Source organism: Siphateles boraxobius, unplaced genomic scaffold, assembly GCF_051911475.1.
Source record: "Siphateles boraxobius isolate OS27281-9 unplaced genomic scaffold, OSU_SipBor_1 8, whole genome shotgun sequence".
In the NCBI taxonomy this organism is placed as follows: domain Eukaryota; kingdom Metazoa; phylum Chordata; class Actinopteri; order Cypriniformes; family Leuciscidae; genus Siphateles; species Siphateles boraxobius.
This window is the reverse complement of record NW_027509208.1, coordinates 24,378,082-24,396,033: the sequence shown is the minus strand read 5'-3', so window position 1 is coordinate 24,396,033 and position 17,952 is coordinate 24,378,082. Positions and strand designations below refer to the sequence as shown.

General features: G+C 37.5%; 2 protein-coding genes across 2 annotated transcripts in view; both read left to right on the top strand.

Annotated features, from left to right (window-relative positions):
- The first annotated feature begins 495 nt into the window (after positions 1–495).
- ism2b (isthmin 2b) lies at positions 496–11,374 on the top strand. Its single transcript, XM_077220822.1, has 6 exons — positions 496–1,106; positions 5,084–5,326; positions 5,834–6,134; positions 8,732–8,869; positions 8,962–9,030; positions 9,412–11,374. The coding sequence occupies exons 1-6, from the start codon at positions 987–989 to the stop codon at positions 9,927–9,929; spliced, it is 1,389 nt and encodes a 462-aa protein (XP_077076937.1). The 5' UTR covers positions 496–986; the 3' UTR covers positions 9,930–11,374.
- A 2,640-nt stretch (positions 11,375–14,014) lies between these two features.
- Positions 14,015–17,952, top strand: part of LOC143728964 (cholesterol 24-hydroxylase-like) — a 69,768-nt gene continuing 65,830 nt past the window's right edge. Inside the window, exons 1-8 of the mRNA XM_077219917.1 lie at positions 14,015–14,220; positions 14,352–14,429; positions 14,933–15,014; positions 15,115–15,188; positions 16,458–16,544; positions 16,624–16,762; positions 16,861–16,974; positions 17,067–17,223. Coding sequence (XP_077076032.1) covers positions 14,087–14,220; positions 14,352–14,429; positions 14,933–15,014; positions 15,115–15,188; positions 16,458–16,544; positions 16,624–16,762; positions 16,861–16,974; positions 17,067–17,223 — 865 coding nt within the window. The 5' untranslated portion in view covers positions 14,015–14,086. The remainder of the gene's footprint in view (positions 14,221–14,351; positions 14,430–14,932; positions 15,015–15,114; positions 15,189–16,457; positions 16,545–16,623; positions 16,763–16,860; positions 16,975–17,066; positions 17,224–17,952) is intronic.

Here is a 17,952-nt window from a genome sequence, read left to right as displayed (position 1 = left end):
AATTGGAATTTAAAAGGCATTCTTAAAGGGATAGTTCACCCAAATATGAGACTTCTGTCATCATTTGCTCACCCTCAAGTTGTTCCAAACCTGTATGAGTTTCTTTCTTCTGTTGAACACAAAAGAATATGGGTATAGCCAAACAGCTGATGAACCCCATTGACCTCCATAGTATTTTTTCCATGCTATGAAAGTCAATGGGGCCCATCAACTATTTGGTTACCAACATTCTTCAAAAAAGTTTGTGTTCAGCAGAATAAACAAATTCATACCTGTTTGGAACAACTTGAGTGTGAGTAAATAATGACAGCATTTTAATTTGGGGGTGAACTATCCCTGTTAATTCAGTTCTGAGTGGGGGACAATCACTTTCTCACCTGAACGGAAATTAATCTTCATACTCGCACACAGATACATGAACATCACTGGTTCTGTCACATGCGAGGAAACGATTCTCCTCCCATGCTGAGATTGCTGACCCCTCTGGAGATCATTGGACCGTCCTGCGGCTATGCCACTGCTGCGTGCGCACTCAGCTTTACAGCTCAGCTCTATACACTTCTCTTTTGGCACTTGATACCATTTACCATAGTAATGTTTCAGCAATGACTCTGACATCTTGTAGAATAAGAGAAGACAAAGTTTTGTGATAGTTGAAAGGATGCACTGGTGCGGGATGAAGAGAGGGAGAACTGCAGTCGCTATTTAAACTGAGACGATCAGTCTATGGCAGAAAACAGTGCAACAAGACGTTTCGAGTCACATTAAAGTATTTTTGAAGGCATGAACAGGCGAGGGTTATCTATTTGAATATATAAAATGTTAATACCGGTGCGAGTTTTAATGAAGTTTGGATGAAGATGACGAACAGCGCATTGAAGAAGATCTTTTCCAGGAGGGAAAAGCGCAGAGCTTCTTAAGTAACGAGTGCACGTTTAAGACTTTATTTTAGCGGTATTTAGTGGACAGACACGCAACTCTGCAAAATGCTAAGAGTGCGTAAAAGTGTCTTGGTGCTTTTAAGTGTGCTTCTGGCTGTCTGGATAGAAGGAGCGAGCAGCTTCCCTGTGAGACACCAGAGATCCAGACACGGCGGTTCCGGAGAGGTGAGTAGGCTACAAGTGGAGCTAAAATCACTGATCACGTTTTAGGATTCTTCTTCAATGTCACAGGGGTTGATTTTAACAACAAAAAATCGTGCCTTTATCATTTATTTTTGCAATTTTCGAATTTGTATGTACATTTTATTGTTTTACCCGTGTTTAAGACTTAGATTTCCGTCTTATAGTCTATACAAAATCTCCAAATAAAATCAATTAGAAAAATTAAAACAATCTAAACAAAGAATGAAACATGTCCAATAAATGCTGCAGAAGTATTGTTAATTCTTAGTTCATGTTAACTAACTAATGTTAACGAATGAAAATTTATTGTAAAGTGTTACCAAATTAACCATAGCATGACAAATAAGTCTAACCATTTTATTCCAACTACTCATTTACAAACTTCTCATTTACGAACATATGTTTATTCAGAAAAAAATATATAGAATTGTCCTCTGATCAACATCCACAGTTGGACATTGTTAGCAGAGAAATGATCTAATGATTGTGAAAAGAGTTACACAGAGACAAAACTGCCTATAGTTGAAGAAACTTTTAGCCTATATGAAACATTAAGTAATTTTTAAACCCAAATAGTGCAAGTTATATAACAGTTTTTCTCAATTGCTTTGGCACATTTTTCGAAACAGTCTTAACATTCTCTAAACTGTGAGTGCAAATGTCACAACTGTTTGCAGGAACTTCAAAACTTTATAGCATGTCTGCAAAATGTAGTTACTCACCCAAAACATTTAATTCATGCTTCAAAACCTAGTTATTGTGTCAATAATTTGGCCAAGGCCACCAAAATCTAAAGTATTTTTGTCATTGTGTGACCCACACTGGTCAAAATGTTTAGTTGTTTTTTCACCACAACAGTCAACCATGAAATTTAAGGATTTACTGTAAACAAGTCTCATATTTGTTGAGAAAAGTCAATAGAAAAAAAAGTGTATGAACATTTGTATTTTTACAGTGTTTATTTTTGTACTTCATGTGTATATACACAATACAAGTGTATTTACTGTACATGTTACGGTAAGTAACTGACAAGAGTAACAAGAATCACTTTACATTTCATATTTGTGTAAGGATGCTAACATTGCCAATGGCGACTCTGGCGCGCGCGTGTGTGTGTGTGTGTGTCATTATATATATATATATATCCACAAGTGTGGCTCTGATATCATCAGAGACTCTGACTCTTCTATTTCCACCTGTTCCTCGATTATTTCTTCCTCTACCACCACCACGTATTCTTACACGCCTTCCAATTGCTCTTCCATGAGCATGTTGCTGCAGTTCAGGGTTGTGAACGTCCTCCATTCTCAAAAACTTCTACAGCAGTGAATGTGCTGTGGGCAATCTATATATATATATATATATATATATATATATACTCCCAAAGTTGATTGGTGTAATGGTTAAATGGTTGATTCATATTAGAGGTAATTTGCAATTAGATTGCGAATGCAATTAGAGGTCATGTGCCAATTTAGCAAACATTACAAACAATGTCAATGTCAGATATATTTTGGAATATACATTCATGTATACTAATTATGATAATTGAATAGATAGTTTTGAATGTGATGGCTTACACAATAAAAAATGTCTGAGAAGTTCTGAAGTGTTTGACAGTGTAAGTGAGAATCGAGTCATCAGTTTTGATCAACAAGCCATATGCAATTATTTGTTGTCCAAACTGCAGACAGTTGTATGTACTCTTTGCACACATGTGCCAAAGCATTTGCAATTTGCTCAAATCAATAAGAAATTCCAATCTGATGTGAGGAAGAAGCGAATTGTTCATAGATCTGAACTTAATGTTTTGGGAAATAAAAAAAACATTTGAGAACTGAGCCAAAGCAATTGAGAAAAACTGTAATTTCAAGTCACCAAATGGTCAATTCTGTTTTTTGTTTAATTGAATATTGCGGTATTTATTATATAAATGTAATAAATAATTGTTTATTAAAATTCCTGTGCCATAATCTTTAATAAAAATAACTTCCCCTCCCTCTTGCAATTGCATCTCTTCTCTGATGACGGGACATGTCACTCATATAAGATGTACCAACAGCAAACGATGATCCAACTATCCAATCATTTCAACAGTTTTCAGTATTTTTTTACTCTACCACAACTTGGTAAAATGGTTGTCCATTTAAAAATGATCACCATGTGCCTTTTTGAATAATCTGTTTATATTATTGAGTGATCATTTGCCATGGGTCATTGTGTAAATGTGGCAGATATCTTGAATATATTGGTTGGAGGAATATCTTGGTTCTCTTGACTCTTAACCACAGGTTAACTCTCACAGGTGAGAGTTGCACATGTTGTCCCACTAATACAAATCTTAAGTGACTATATCTTGAGGTCTGCGAAAAAATATTAAGTTTCTTACTCATCAAACATGTTTTTTTCTGTTTATAGACCAATATATTCAAAACAATATGTATTTTTTTTTATTATGTCACCATGCAAAGGGGGCCAGAATAGAGAGAGGTCCCATACAGTAGAGCAGTACAATAGTGAGGCCTTACATAATACTTTTTAAAAAACAAGTTTCACTCTCACACAGGGTCATAGTTCAGCTCCTAAATTGTTTTTTTAGCCCCTCTTCTGTGTTAATGTGGAATTTCCTGCATTCTGGTCTCCTTGATCTTGTGTGTGTGCACACGGGGGCCATGTCTAACCTCTCCAAGAAAGGTCCTGCTACTCAGTTTTGTATTACTAAATGTCTCTTTTGTTTTTACATGTGGGGCAGGGGTCGCCAAAGGGAAAGGGAATGGGGGGTCTTAGTTTATTGTTTTTCTTCACTGGTTTGGAAATGGCGTGGTCCTGGGACTTTGATATTGGAGGTCACATAAATCTATGCTGCACCACCGACTGCTTTCCCAATGCCCCAACATAAAGTGTGTGAGCTGATTGTGTCCATGTGTCTCACCATAGAGCTCAATAGAGGCTGTGTGTGTATTGCATGGTCTTTTGCTAGCGCATAAGCTTTGTTTCTGGGTCTGGAATTCATGCCATATGTCCGTAATGGTGAGAAAGCCCACTGGCAGCACAGGCCACATTCCACCAACGATTTTACAATGAATTAACAATACAGACAAAGACAAGAGATGGCCCCAGGCAGACTAAGGATGTAAGTAGAGATTTGGTTTCCATTCTGAACACTTAGGAAATTAAATGCTGAGTAACAGCGACTACTCTTTCACCTGGCCCCTCTTGTTGAGACTTCCAGGAAGAGAAGACCAGATAACATTGAGAATAAGTCTAACATAGAAGATCAAATACCCCTGAGAATCCAAAAATTAGACTTTTGACACCTCTGATTTACTCATATGTAACCAGTTGGTTAAAACGCTCTACCACTAAAAAAACATGGCAACATTTAGCAATGCATGGAACAGGCCAAAATGTAAGAACAGGCCTTATTTTTTACATTATTTATTTTACAATTAATTAAATGCATTAATTAAATAGCGTGAGATTCACCACAAAGGCCAAAGAAGCAATCACACTGTGATCGTAACAGCTTCCTACAGGCGTCCAAAACCCCCAATATCGCACATTGCTCACTGAGAATGAACCTGTAAAACCAAATCAGCACCTCTCTAACTCACATCCGTGAGCAAAGCAAGAGTTCTGATGGAGTTTGATGGCTCTCTAATCAGTAGACACTGGTTCTGAGAAAGATTTACAGTTCCCCCAAACGAGAACCGGCCAAGAGCATAAGCAACATCACAGTGATAATTGGGTACAAGTTAACTCATTATACTTTTTTCATTAGGGAACATGTGATCCTTTTCGCTTGAGAGTTATACCTCTAATGGTGCAAAGTCATTGTCAACTCACCATGTGCAAGACTTCTCTGTATTTTTCAAGTGAAGGTCACTAAAGATGTTCCGAAATGCTGAAATGCAGGTGCAGTTAGGATTTATTGTTGCATGTTATGTTTTTTTCATCAGACACATCCACAGACATATTTGAGAGACATTAGCAACGACCATAATCTCCTCTACCAGCAGAACCAGGTCCAGAGTGATTTGGCAGACTCACATCCCCACCAACACAGGTGGCTCCAGCATCACTCTACAAGTGTCCTGCCACAGCCTGAGCCTGAGGAAGAAACAAAACCCTTTGTTCTAGACCTCAAAAACTTTCCAGACCTGGCAAATGCTGACATTGGCTCCCAAAACCCAAACATTCAGGTGAGAGCATGCAAGAGAACACATCTCAAGTTAGTAGTCATTTCTGTGAAATGTTTTATGTTAGTGAGTCCCTCTTCCAAAACTTTTGGTGACTGAGCAGAGCAAGTCAAAAATGCAGGGCCGGATTTAATAATCCATTACAGGGTTTCTCCTCTCTGAGGCTATGTCTAATCCTGTCTAATCTAAAGTGGATTCATCTGCATCCATAGTGAGTCATCACTCCTCATAGGATGTAATTAAGTGTAATAAGTAATCTCATCTTGAGATAAGGAGGAAGTAATTCTGCTTGATTTGATATTGAGCCTGAGCTCAAATCAAGAGACTCGATTGGTGAGTCACTGCTGAAACTAACTGCCACTGACTGTTCTCCAGACTAGAAGCTAGGCATTCCTCATGCAGAATGATTTGTCTTTGTTGCCTTTATTAGCTGTGTGTTATAAGTTCTTAAAATAATGCCCAATGTTTCAATGCTTTGAATCCCTGCATACTTTGCTTCTTCGGTTGTAGGTCACCATTGAGGTGTTGGATGACCCCCCTATGGAAGTGGAGAGGGATCTGGTTAGAGAATGGAGCAATGACTGGCCCACATCTTCTCCCTCCTCTACTGTAGAATGGCTAGGTGGAAAGAAACTTTTCTGGCCTTTATTTTGGGGCTACACGGATGCAGATTCAGGGGAGGATGGTACTGGCCAAGCAGTGGAGGAAGAGGACGACTACGCACTGGAGTATGACAGCGGGGAGCCCCTCCCTAGTGGTCTGGGCAAGACAGATGGCAATTGGGAAAGCCCATGGACTCAAAGCCACTATGGTGAGTGCTCTCTTATATATTAGCTGTTTCTACACACAGCCTTTAGAAGTAAGACTGTTTGAACTAAGTTAAGTTCCTAATTTTGTGAGAAATGAGCCCATCTAAAGTTTCAATTAACTGCCGGAGCATATAGGCCGCCGGTCACCTTGCTCCGGCATCAGCGACTTTGGCATATCAGATATCTTTGGGGGTGTATCTAAGTTTGAGTTGAAGCTGCTTCCTCGAGCCCCTCTACTGCGGACAGCAAGCCAAATATGTTTATTAATAGCTTAAAGATTATATGGGCAAACGAACTTGTGAAACCAGTATTTGAATAAAACTGGAATGGAGAAAAAAGCAAGACCAGAATTTGCACAATCAGAACTTTAAGCAGATGAAGATGGAGGAACGGGAGAATTTAAGAAAGCTGGATTGCCAGCAGTCAGATAAAGGTGATTTTAAGAGTAGTTGAAGGGAAAGAGAGATATAGAGATTGGGAAGGGAGGGTAGAGCAAGCTGGTAAGGAGTGTTTCACAGCATTAATTCGGACTAAACTTTCAGCCAGCCACGGGGTATTTGTGAGTGTCGGACCTTTGAAGTAGACACTGGTTCCTCTCTGTGGAGAAGACCGCTGTTTGAAGACGAGCCCGATCCGCTCACTAATGGCAGCGTGAGTACGTTCTCTTGGACAAATAAGCCCATGCTTGTGTTCAATTAGAGCACAGATCGGGAACACAGAGTGAGAGGGGTCATCCGTTTACTTTTTATGTCCCGCGGGTTGGGCCCCAGACCCTGCACCCCCTCCACCCCCTAAAATCCCCTCCACCCCCGTCCAGTCCAGAGCGGCTGGGTCTTTTAAGCCTGTTCAAGAATCCTAGGCTTTTCAAGGCCATGCATAACATCACGCCTCTGTTGCTTTTTTGTTTTTCTCTCTAGGACATGTCTGTTTTGTGGTGGGAATTGTGCACTTTGCCCTGTAGCTGTGCAGTCTTGTTTCATTGGAGACAAGGATGAAATGGGACAGGGATTCAATTTGAGGGGTCATGGAAAGACATTATGATGGAGATTAAGGATGGCCTCAATCTAGACCAGATTCTCATAAAACATTCAGATCAGTGTGATGGGGCAGAAATGATATTCACAGATAAGAAGGAACATTTCTAGTCTAATATAACAGGAGAAAGCTATCTGTTAGAAGTTGCTTAGCTGCTACAACTGAGCTAGAAGAACATGGAAAAATTGACAAAATATATTTGTATAATCAAGAACTGAATAGAGGACCCTTAAAAAGTTAGCCTGTTCAAAATGTTCTTGACTCCAGCAGGGGTAACTGCTGATGCTAACCATCCCAATCTTGACCCTCTGGATTTAGTGGCTGTTTCTGCTTTGATTAACTTCTGATATAAGTCTAACCCTGTGGCTGTTGTGGGTTTCGGAGTTTGGCACTTCTACAAAGCCAGTTAGAATAGTCGCTGAGCCTACGCCTCCTTTTCATCATTCCCTAGTCTGTCTGTAATCAGGGTGCCATCACTGTGTGTGCAATATCATTGGCACCCCACCCAAATTCAAGTTAAATATTTAAACAAGCAAGTCTCTAATCTATACTCTTCATTACAGAAGAAGGAAGAATACATCTGTTGTCCTTGTTTAATTTGTTATCTACAGTCTGCTTTTGATAAAGAGCATTTTGAGATCTCCCCCAAAGCTAAAAGCTAATCAACTATTTGAGGCCTGTTCTCCTTTTTTGGAGGCTATATTAGGCTTACCTACTCACTTTACCGGTGTTTGTCCATTGAAATGTTGCCATCATGGTGTTCGAGTGTTGTTGGTGGTGTTTTCCAGGATGCTCCTGTGCTAAAGTGTTCTTGGGGTGGTATCTTTAAGTAGCGAGTGGTTGTTTTGTATTATGGTAGAACTGGACATTTCAGACATTGACTTACTTGGATACGGTCACGTCTGATATTAATTTACTCTAAATTGTAATGTAGACACATTAATTTTATGTAAAGCTGCTTTGAAATGAAATGTATTGTAAAAAGGACTATACAAATAAATGTGATTTTAATTTAATTTAATTTAATTTGTGTGTTGCTATGCATTTGCTGGGATTATTGATAACACACAAGCTTTCCTGTAGCTCAGACAGTAGAGCGTTGGTGCTTGTGGTGCCAATGTTATGGGTTTGGTTCCCAGGGAAAGCAAGAATTGATAAGAATGTAAATGTGTACCTTGAAATGCAATGTAAGTTGCTTTGGATAAAAGCATCTGCCAAATGCATAAATGTAAATAAGACATTGCTGGAGTGATTGCTAGGCCACTGCTAAGTGATAAATTTGATTGCATTAGCATCAGTTTTTTGTTGATCGGATCACTGAAGCCCCATATGGAGGTTGTCAGAAACTAAATAAGCAGGGTTGTCTTGAGAACACAAGTGGTCACAGGCAATGCATCGGAAATGATTTTAATGCCAGGTGGAAATAGTAATGGTAATTGTTATGATCAGATCACTGAACAGTACTTAAGGTTAGGGGTTTTGTTCAGAACCTATATGAGCATTATGGATGCTTGTCTTAGTAACCACACAAACATGTTTAAACTCATTAGTCTTTTCCTCTTAGAAGAAGCAGAGGAAGAGTGGAGCGCATGGAGTCCCTGTGGTGTCACTTGTGGCCATGGCAATCAGACTCGCTCACGTTCATGTGGAGATTTCTGCACATCCACTGAGTCCCGAAGCTGTGACCTTGTCCCATGCCCAGGTTACTTCAGTACTCAAAAATGTGCCTGTTCTTTTTTTTTAATTCAAACTCATTTTCATGTGATTTAATGTTAATGCTGTTTTTTTTTTTAGATGATTGGAACAGTGTGGCTCATGTCTTTCCATTTGAGATGGAGAATGGTACAGAACCCTTTGGCACTGGTAAATGCTTTTAGTTTATACCTATATAACTTCATCAGGCATATGCAACATACTGTTCAAGCTCAATCACATTTAGAATGATGTAATCATGACCAGTCACTGCGAAGATCCATCAAATACCAATCACACTCAATGAACGAAAACATCATTAACTCCACATCATCATATACAAAAGTTACATCAAAAGTTGAACATTACATAATATAACATCAAACATTTTACATTATATAACCGAGAAAAAACCCTATAGGATCACATTAAATAATGCTTCATCATTCATGCCCATAGCTGAAATGGGCATAAACTACTGTTAGACAAATGGCACTTTGCTATCGTTGATTTTACTAATGTATAATCTTTTTGGGTTTGGTTGTTTTGCAGATGTTGACAGCTGTGAGAAGTGGTTAAATTGTAAGAGTGAGTTTCTTCAGCGTTACCTGCAGCAGGTATTGACTGAATTACCCAGCTGCCCGTGCAGCTATCCTTCAGAAGCCTCCAACAATATAGTCAGTCTGCTGGATGCAGAGCATGACCGAACCTTCCAATGGAGGGATGCTAGCGGCCCACAAGAACGACTGGACATCTACAAGCCCTCGGCACAGTCCTGCCTGCGTTCCAGCCTGTCTAAAGATGGCACCACTCTGGCTGCCCAGCATTGTTGCTATGATGATAACAAGCATCTAATTACAAGGGGCAAGGGGGCAGGAACCCCCAACCTAATAAGCACAGAGTTCTCTCCAGAGCTGCATTTCAAGGTGGATGTAATGCCTTGGATACTGTGCAAAGGAGACTGGAGCAGGTTTCATGCAGTCCGCCCACCCAATAATGGCTTGCATTGCACGGAGAACCCCCAACAGGATATTTTCATGAATGAATTGGAGGAGGCCAGAGAATATTAAATCACCAAATTACTATCCGTCCTCTCTCTTACCGTCCTGCTGTGGTGCTTAATCCTATTAAAATAAATTAATCAATAAAAACCCCGGCCAGCCGCATAAGTGTGCAGTGTAGAGCCAGTCTTGTGTTGTGGGACGCATTGCCGTAACTGTGTTCGCAAAGCCTCTAGCTTTTCTTATGTTTGGAATAGTGTGGAAAATGAATGGAATGATTAATACAGTATTTTTTGTTGTACAAGAGTTGTTGCTGCTGCTGCAATCACATACAGTGGGGTACAAACGTCTGACAATGCTAGTGAAAAAGGTTTTATTTTTGTGGTGTTTTTTTATAATTTAATACAGCTTTAATACGAATTTTATTATCAGAACAATAACATGAATTTCAGAATTTATTAGTATTTTGGTGTGTCCCTTTTGTTTTAACGACAGCAGAACTCGAGCTGACTTGAGATCCACATTTGTGCAAAACCTGATGATCATGTGATCCAGCGTGATTTGATAACGTTCCAAAGAGCATCTTATGTGCTTCAGTCTGACCCTTTGTACAAAAAATTGCTGATGTGGTCAATGTCATTTGGTTATTTGGTTACCCCAGAAATAGTATAAAATCATATTATTCATCTTAATTCATATGTAAAATTATGATTTGTTTTAACATGAACATATAATCCTAATAGATTTTAAATCCCATATATTCAGTGTGGTCTCAGACCTTTGGACCCCACTGTTTTTACGTCGATATAAGTGCCATCCAATGTAAAATCTGGGTCCTGAACCAAAATGAGTTAAGGGTCACCCAAGACTTATGGGTGAATGGGCACAATTTCACTGCCAACTCAGGGGAAATCTTTCCAAAACAATCAGTGTTCATTTAGTTCTTCAATAGTGTCAGAATATCAGAAAAGGGAATGAGCCAGCAAATGTAAAGAGAATATTATAATGTGATACTTAATATGATGCTTATGTAACGTGTTGCTGTTGTTTTTGGAAACTATTGCAGGGGAACTACTTAATACTTCCTAAAATATTATTCTTAAGTGTATGCAGACTGAATATGCACATGCTACGGCTGGCACTTTATTTAACATTTATTGAAATGTATATTTGAGTGATGTTATCCGTGTTTCTGGTGTTGCTGTTGTGAAGAGATTGCTTCATGGTCATTGTTGCATTAATGGCAAGAACAGTATCCTATTTCTGTGTTGGCCTGTGTTGTACAGTATTTATTGTATTTTTATCACACATTTGATGACGCTTTGAACTGATCATTCATTAAGGTGGTACACTACCCATGAATCCTCTACGACAGACTGACCTATAAAGGGAAATCATGTTCTCAAACACCTCTTTAAAGACAATTAAAACAAGTCGATGTTCGCTGTTTATTATAATGTGTACTTGCAAGTTGCAAATTCTATTAAAAAAATACAAAGATGAGTTTAAAAAAACTCTTGCTTGTTTCTTTGAATGAAATGCATACGTAGTTGGGTTTGGATTATGAATGAATCTTCACATCTGGACTAACTTATGCTAAGCACTAACACTCTGTGGAGAACTTGTTGGCACTACCAAACAAATACCTGTCATCCATTTATCTGAAGAACCATCAACAATAGATCAGTTAGAGACTCAGGGCTCATGTTTTTGATTACTCTATTTTTCCATTTGCTTTTAACTAGACACATCCAGCAAATGGAAACTCATCTCTGCGGGGCTATCTGCTTTCCCCCCTTGAAATCTGTTTTCAATTAAAAGATCCTAGTTGTTATTTGAGTGATGAGCGGGGTTGTGTGCCATTCAGAGTTGAATTTGAATTGGATTTAAATTGGAGTGGCAAACACAATGTGGAATTGTAATTTGAATTTGACAACATAAATACATATGCAGCAGATGTAAATAATCAACCGTGTCATCACATCCAGTGTTGGGGGTAACCTACGTAATTAGATTACTTAATAAAGTAACTTACTTAATAAAGTTACTTTGTTTTCTAGTTTATTGACTGACAGCTCTCCTGTCCTCCTGTTGAGAAATCATGAATAATGCATGAATAAGGAGTTGTGCGCTGTGACCATGATGGTTATTGTAGTTCTAGACTAAATGTGAGCAGGCATTTACTCATCTCACACAAAAACATATTACTGTAAGTATTCCTCAAAATGAATAAAAATATGAAAAAAAATAAAAATAATTAAATATGTTAAATTACATAAATATTCTTTATGTATTTAATCTCACTTTATTAACCAATTCTTTGCTTCTGATCCAATTTAACAGTACCAATAGGCAAATATAACTTTAGAGAAACATAACATTTTTTTTATTTCCAGGTATTTTAGATAGATAGATAGATAGATAGATAGATAGATAGATAGATAGATAGATAGATAGATAGATAGATAGATAGATAGATAGATAGATAGATAGATAGATAGATAGATAGATAGATAGATAGATAGATAGATGTCAGTATGTTCTTAGGGAGGGATTATTGCAAGGTAACAAAAATCCATAGGATTAAGATTGCAGAGAAATCTCAAGGATCTTGTTCTTTAATTCAGATCTTTGAAATCCATTGACTCATGCAATCATTTGCAAATGGGTCACCATAAGATATCATACCGGAGGTCTGCTACAACATGGGCCTTAAAATGTTGTCTGTAGGAAAAGGTTTGTAAAAGTTTCTGTCATTTCAGGATAAAAACATAAAATAATATACATAAATGTCCATTTTTCAAAAGGCTATACTCTCACAATCCAGTAGTATTTTACCATACCAGTATTACCATTGTGAATAATGCTGGCATAATGCAACACAATGACAAAGTAACACATGTTGATCCACATCAAAAGTGCGGGCTCTCCAGGCACGCACCCGGTACTGATGTCTGCAGTGCTGTTTGCTCTCTCAGGGCCACAGGGATCTAAAACACACTATGTGTGTGTGTCTGTGGAGCGCCTTCAGTACTCCTGTGCAGTCTGCCACCCACCGAGACCACAGATGGAAGTGATACAAGCCACACATGCTATAAACCCGATTATAGCATTCAACCGCTTTTTTCCCTTTCTTTTCTTTTCAATTAACTGGTTGTTTGAAGACTGAGAACTGTGGTGATGATCCTTTCTGTGTTCAACTCATTGGAGGGCATATGTAGAGTAGGATTTAAAAACAGTTAATTAGAGCTTTCATTTCATAACATTACATTATAGCCATTTGATTCTCATATTTGCTGCTGAAGACATGTAGCCTATAATTTTATTTAAATGACTAATGATTAGTCTTTAGGTCAAAAACTCATTACACAAATGTTTTCTTGAGCAGTGGTTTTGAAATCTGGTTTCAAACACCTAGCTAATAACTTAGCTAGGCCTTCATAGGTTTTGATAAACCCTACTGTCTTATTTGATACACAAATGAAGGTCTCTAAATTATCAACATGATCAAAACATTTCTGAAAAAGCTGTTATCAATCTATCAGAAGACCTCTGACGTCAGATTGATAGTTTATCATTTTTAACAGGTACAAAGCCTTTTAGTACGCCATCAGGTTGTGGCACATTTTATAATGTAGCTTTTGTTAGTATATTTCCAAAATGAACACTTACTGGACTGAACCTAGGTTTACTTGAACCGTAGCTATACCTATCCATGCGTTATTTTTTACTCGAGTCAAGTATCAAACATAACATATCACTTTGAGCTTTTTGAGGAACGTTTATTTGTACATGTTCTGTTTTGTCCCACACAATAAAAATTACAGAGCTCTGATCATAAAACTATGCATTTAAATATCATCTTACATAGCCTATTATCGTGATATTTATTTGCATTTTATGTTAGTGGTCTGTTGTCTACTTATCTTATTGATTTACATTGCCAGCCATCAGAATTTCATCTTTTTGGTCTGAAGTTTGTGTGTGTGTGTGTGTGTGTGTGTGTGTGTGTGTGTGTGTGTGTGTGTGTGTGTGTGTGTGTGTGTGTGTGTGTGTGTGTTTTCCTCCGGAATGAAGGAATGGGAGAAGGCTAGTACTGCCCTCTGTGGTCCACAATCGACGAGAACAAGAAGTTCCAGAGACCCGGAAATTAACTCGTTAGATTTGATCATAGCCAGGGGCAGGCGCACATTATACGCTGAGCTACTGTAGGCTACTGAACCATCATGATCTCAGAATGGGTCTCATTTATAATGTTTTACCTGCTCGCTGCTGTTTTCAGTGCCTTTCTTGCATATTGTCTGTATGTAAGACATGTTCATCAGAAATATGATCATATAGGTGGACCTCCAAGAGATAAGTAAGAAACTTTATGAATGTGTTATCTATATAACTGTGTTTTATACAACTAAACGGTATTCCAGTAAGTCAGTATGTGTCCGTATATGATTAAGCTGAGATAAATTAACATAAAAACTGATATTTTGACAGTTTTCTGCTGGGACATTTACCATCTTTCAGAAGAGCGACGAAATCGAAAAGTCTATTGCACGACTTGTTTCTTGAATGGTAAGAACAAAACTGTTGTATGAACAGATTATTTGCACACAAAAAAATTCTGAGTAATATCTTGTTGTGTTGACCTTGCACCCACAAAACATGTCAATTGTTACGTAATATCACAGGTTGTGACATTGCATATCTCTCTCTCTCTCTCTCTCTCTCTCTCTCTCTCTCTCTCTGTGTGTGTGTGTGTGTGTGTTGTACTGTTTAATATCTGTACTCTAAAAAGTCAAACGATTTAATGTAATTTCATATATTTTTCAGAAGTAGCCTACACTTCTGAACGTTATTGAAATGTAGAGAAATATTGAGTCAAAGCGTTCATGCCAATGTGGAATGCTGGGTTGTTTCAACCCAAATTTGGGTCAAATATGGACAAACCCAGCCGCTGGGTTACATTTTTAAAAGATGTTTTTTTTTCAACCCAACGGTTGGGTTTGTCCATATTTGACCCAAATTTGGGTTAATATAACCCTGCATGTTTCAGAGTGCATGTTCTTGTTTTTAAGGGGAGAAAAATATGGCCCTGTCTATAGGCTGAACAGTTTTCATTATGCCATGATCATGGTTCATTGTCCTGAGGCTACAAAGGTAAATATTTAATATTTTGTCTTAATAAAATAAAAATAAATAGTAGCCTATCCAAAGCCACAAAATCTAATAAAATAAATTATCTGCCCTGTTATTGAAGACAATCCTGATGTCACCTAAGTATCTCAAAGATCCCTTTGTCTACAAACGCCTCTTTAACTTGTTTGGAAAAAGGTATGTTTCATTTTTTCTGGATATGTCATAGCATTGCTAGGTGAAGTCTGATGTCAATATCTCTACATTGATAGCAGTGGGGTACGATAAGGCACATTACTACTATCATCTACAAGTTTTATGGTAGAGGCCCCGTGAAATCAAAATCTGAGCTATGCTGCTTTTAGTCCGATAGCTTTAAAATCATCTACAGTAGTGGCAAAAAGTGATGTCCGGAGGGGATATTTGTTTTTAATGACAATACAAGTTTGATAAAACCACCTAAATATTTTATATATTTTAAATATGAGGGAAGAACAAAATGCTAAAGTTGGTTTCACAAGTTCCTTTGCCCATATAATCTTTAAGCTATTAATAAACACATTTGGCTCACTGTTCACAGTAGAGGGGCTCGAGGAAGCAGCTTCAACTCAATATACCCCCAATTAACAATAACAATTTTTGTTGTTTTTCTTGTTATTGCATGTGTTCATAATTTCTTTGTTTGACAGCCTGGACAAAATTATGGCTGCACAATTTTGCATGTTTCATTACACAACTACGCAATATGCTTACAAAATCTTTAACAATTTGTGGTAATTTTTGAATAAAGGGTGAAGAATTTTCCATCACTTTTGGCTACCACTGTATATGCTTTCCCTGGTGAAAAAAAAGCTAAGTATACTTGGAGCCAGACTAATTCAGTATACTTCAAGTGTGTTAATGAATAATTAACTTGAAGTGTGCTATTTCGGAACAACTAATTTTGTACTAAGTATATTTTAGTTGTAATTAAATAGTAGTAAAGCATAACTTTTTAGTGTACTTTTGTGTGCTAAATTGGAACAAGTATACTTTAAGTATATGCCTGTGTAGGGACTAATTACATGCTTGATTAGTGATATTAAACTGTGCTTTATTTGTGTTACAATTACAAATTCAGTGTCTTCGAGTGTCTTCGAAACATATAAGCAATATACCTTAAGTGTTTTATATTTGAGTAAAAAGTATATGCTTTTATATGCAGTAATACTTTTGGCTTATTGCTGCTGGTTTGCAGTTTTGAGGGGAGGTGGAGTAGACTGTACACTATTTTTACATTTTGTATTTATTATTATTTGTTATATTTTAAATGTATGTTTTAAAAAAACATGTATTGAATAAATTTTGCATTCTCAAAGTGTAGTGTGACTGCGGCTTAATTCATATTCGAATTTGAATATTTTATGGGATTTGCTTTGCCAGTGGTGACTTTACAGTTGAATAAGTCACATGACTCAATCTTCTCAGGTTCCTAGGGAACGGGCTAATTACGGCTGCGGACCATGACACCTGGTACAGGCAGCGTCGCATCATGGATCCTGCCTTTAGCAGCTCGTGAGTCAAATACAGAAAATCTCTGATATACTGAAATGTGGTACAAATGCACCTCAACTGATGCGGTCTCATTCGTCAGATACTTACGAGGCTTGATGGGCACTTTTAATGAGATGTCGGAGCGCCTAATGGACAAGCTGGAGGAAATAGCAGAGACGAAAACACCTGCCGTCATGCACGACCTGGTCAACTGTGTCACACTCGATGTCATTTGCAAGGTTTCACTTTCCTTTCTGCTAATCCAAGGGAAAGCCTAATACAAGGAAAGTCAAATCGGCTGTTGATCAATATTTAGTAGTCATGTTTTCATCCACAGGTGGCTTTCGGTGTTGATTTGAATTTATTGATGCAAACTGAAAGTCTGTTCCAGAATGCAGTAGAGCTGTGTTTAAAAGGCATGGTGTTGGATATCAGAGACCCATTTTTTAGAGTAAGAATTTATCCAAAATTGCTTATGTCACCCTAAAGTAGTAGGGTTACTGAAGTATAATCTGTTATTATTTTTTAAATGTGGGACCTCAGCTTTTTCCCAAGAATTGGAAGATTATACAGCAAGTTAAAGATGCAGCTGAACTCCTGCGTAAAACAGGAGAAAAATGGATACAAAACAGGAAGACAGCAGTAGAAAATGGAGAAGATGTACCCCAAGACATTCTCACACAAATCCTCAGAACGGCAGGTATGTGGTTGTATCAAGTGTATTTTCCTTCTTCCATTTGTTGTACAGGTAATATATGAGCTGCGAATTATAAAAAAATTAATTATTTTAAAAATGTGCTTAAATTAACCATTTTAATCATACCATACCACGTTTAAACCTAGTAAAGTAATTTACCACTTGACCAATAAAAAAAAGGTGAAAATACAACGCCAAAACGTGAAAAACACAACCAAAAGGAACAGAATACAGGAGTCAGACACATTTTAAAAAGTTAAAGTGTATTTGTAAATTTTAAACCTAATGAATGTGAAAAAATTGGTAAATAATTTACCATTGGAGCAGTTCAAGTTCAAATAGAAGTTGGCCAAAAAACACAGAAAGGGACAGATTACAGGAATCAGACACATTTGGGGGAAAAAAATTAAACTGCACGTACTTTAACTTTACACATTATCTTAAAATCGTAGCTCTCATGGTGCAAGATGTAACTTGACGACTAAAGACGTCCATCTTAAATGTTTACATAGATCAACATAGAGTGGGGGCCATTTTCAGCACAGTAGGTTTTGTTTCAACTAAAATATATAGATAAATAAAAAATAGCATACTAAACTTTAAGCAAACATTCTACAATCAAAATAAAATTAAAATAAAATACTGCTCATACAAATTAAAAAGTCAAATAAATTAAAATAAATATCATACAGCAGTATACACACCTGTTTGTTCTTCGATGTTGCCTGAAGT

Excerpts from the sequence above, each read along its gene's own strand:
- ism2b (XM_077220822.1), top strand. The coding sequence starts at position 987 with ATGCTAAGAGTGCGTAAAAGTGTCTTGGTGCTTTTAAGTGTGCTTCTG. Across the intron at positions 8,870-8,961 it reads TGACCTTGTCCCATGCCCAG|ATGATTGGAACAGTGTGGCT; the intron begins GTTACTTCAGTA and ends TTTTTTTTTTAG. Across the intron at positions 9,031-9,411 it reads TACAGAACCCTTTGGCACTG|ATGTTGACAGCTGTGAGAAG; the intron begins GTAAATGCTTTT and ends GTTGTTTTGCAG.